Source organism: Rhea pennata, unplaced genomic scaffold (assembly GCF_028389875.1).
Source record: "Rhea pennata isolate bPtePen1 unplaced genomic scaffold, bPtePen1.pri scaffold_26, whole genome shotgun sequence".
In the NCBI taxonomy this organism is placed as follows: Eukaryota; Metazoa; Chordata; class Aves; order Rheiformes; family Rheidae; genus Rhea; species Rhea pennata.
Genome location: NW_026907677.1, coordinates 1120808 through 1122664, shown reverse-complemented (window position 1 = coordinate 1122664; position 1857 = coordinate 1120808). Strand labels below are relative to the sequence as shown.

The 1857-nt window shown below is 51.1% G+C and overlaps 1 protein-coding gene across 1 annotated transcript; it reads right to left on the bottom strand.

The window, feature by feature from the left end:
- Window positions 1-699: 699 nt before the first annotated feature.
- Window positions 700-1635, bottom strand: LOC134154348 (olfactory receptor 14C36-like). The gene has a single exon (XM_062601098.1). The coding sequence runs from the start codon at window positions 1633-1635 to the stop codon at window positions 700-702; it is 936 nt and encodes a 311-aa protein (XP_062457082.1).
- Between the last annotated feature and the right edge of the window lie 222 nt (window positions 1636-1857).

The following is a 1857-nucleotide window of genomic DNA, read 5'->3' as shown; positions in this document are numbered from 1 at the left end:
AGAACAGCTCCGAACAGAGAAAATCCTGCTGTTGTTGGGCAGACGTGTTTCCAGGAAAGCTGCAGCCCCCATGTGACAGCTGCAGGGAGGAAATACTTGCTGTGGTAGAGGGAGAATGGTCCTGCAGAGCATAGGGTCTGTCCCCACAGGCTGCATCCAGACGCTCCTCCACTTCTGCTCTGTGCACTGCAGCCCTGTAGAGGGAAGGGACTGGCCCACTGTGATAGCTGCCTGCCACCCTTGCAGAAGAGGCATGTGAGATCACACTCTGACTGTGGCCAGGGGAGTTGAGCTCTCCTAATGCACATGGGACCCATGCTGTCAACCCATCTGTACTTGCGCAAGCCTGACTCTTCCCCCCGAGCTCCTTTGGTATCACTGCTGAAAGAGACACTGCAGTGGGAAACTCTCCTCGTTGCACTGGGGCATCCGAGGGAGCTCAGACTAGTATGCCTTTGAGGTTCCCTCCTCCCTGCTGATGAAGGGGGAAGCCTGGCTTCCTCCTTCAGCACAGTTGTTGGGTCAGATTCAAATGAGAGATTCCAGAGGACAAATAGCACTTTTCTTTCTTTCTTTTTTTCTTTTTTTCTTTTCTTTTTTTTTTTTTTTTTTGCAGGAGTGTAAATAATAAAAAAATGAATAACACATTGCTTTGATGCCAAATACGCTGGAAATGGGGAAGAGGTGCACATAGGGCAGTTACTGCTCCCGACATTGTACCCACCTGATCCGCTTCCTCACTGCATCTTGCAGCTCCTTGTTCCTCATGCTGTAGAAGAGCGGGTTTACTGTTGGAGGCACAACAGAGTACAGAACTGCCATCACCAGATCCAGAGATGGGGAGGAGATGGAGGGCGGCTTCAGATGGGCAAACGTAATAGTGCTGACAAAGAGGGAGACCACAGCCAGGTGAGGGAGGCACATGGAAAAGGCTTTGTGTCGGCCCTGCTCAGATGGGATCCTCAGCACAGCAGTGAAGATCTCCACATAGGACAGCACAGTGAAAACAAAACACCCAGAGACTAAACAGGCACTAACCACAATAAGCCTGACTTCCCTGAGGCTGGTGTCTGAGCAGGAGAGCTTGAGGATCTGGGCAATTTCACAGAAGAACTGCTCTAGGATGTTGCCTTGGCAGAGTGGTATTGAAAATGTGTTAGCAGTGTGCAGGACAGCACAGAGAAAACCACTGGCCCAGGCAGCTGCTGCCATTTTGACACAAGCTCTGCTGCCCATGAGGGTCCCATAGTGCAAGGGTCTGCAGATGGCAATATAGCGGTCATAGGCCATGGCAGTGAGAAGAAAATACTCAGCAAAAATGAAAAGGACAAGAAAAAAGAGCTGGGCAGCACATCCTGAGTAGGAAATGGCTCTGGTGTCCCACAGGGAATTGGCCATGGATTTGGGGACAGTGGTGGAGATGGTGCCAAGGTCAAGGATGGAGAGGTTGAGGAGGAAGAAGTACATAGGGGTGTGGAGGCGGTGGTTGCAGGCTATGGTTGTGATGATGAGGCCATTGCCCAGGAAGGCAGCCAGGTAGATGCCCAAGAAGAGCGCAAAGTGCAGGAGCTGCAGCTCCCGCGTGTTGGCAAATGCCTGGAGGAGGAACCTGTTGAAGGAGCTGCTGTTGGACATTTGCTCCCCCTACGCATGGGGGATCGTCCAAAAAGACAAGACATAGACAAGTTAGGACAGAATTCTCTGGGCCAAACTTTCTATTTCTTAGTACTCTGCCCCTCCAAAAACATGTATCACCTGTCCCCACCTTGGTTTGCAGCCCAGCCAGATATCCCACAGTCAAATGGTTAAAGGTCCTAAGGATGGGATGTTCTGAAGAGAGAATTGGCTCATTGCTAG

Coding starts and splice junctions, on each gene's coding strand:
- LOC134154348 (XM_062601098.1), bottom strand. CDS start 1,635: ATGTCCAACAGCAGCTCCTTCAACAGGTTCCTCCTCCAGGCATTTGCC.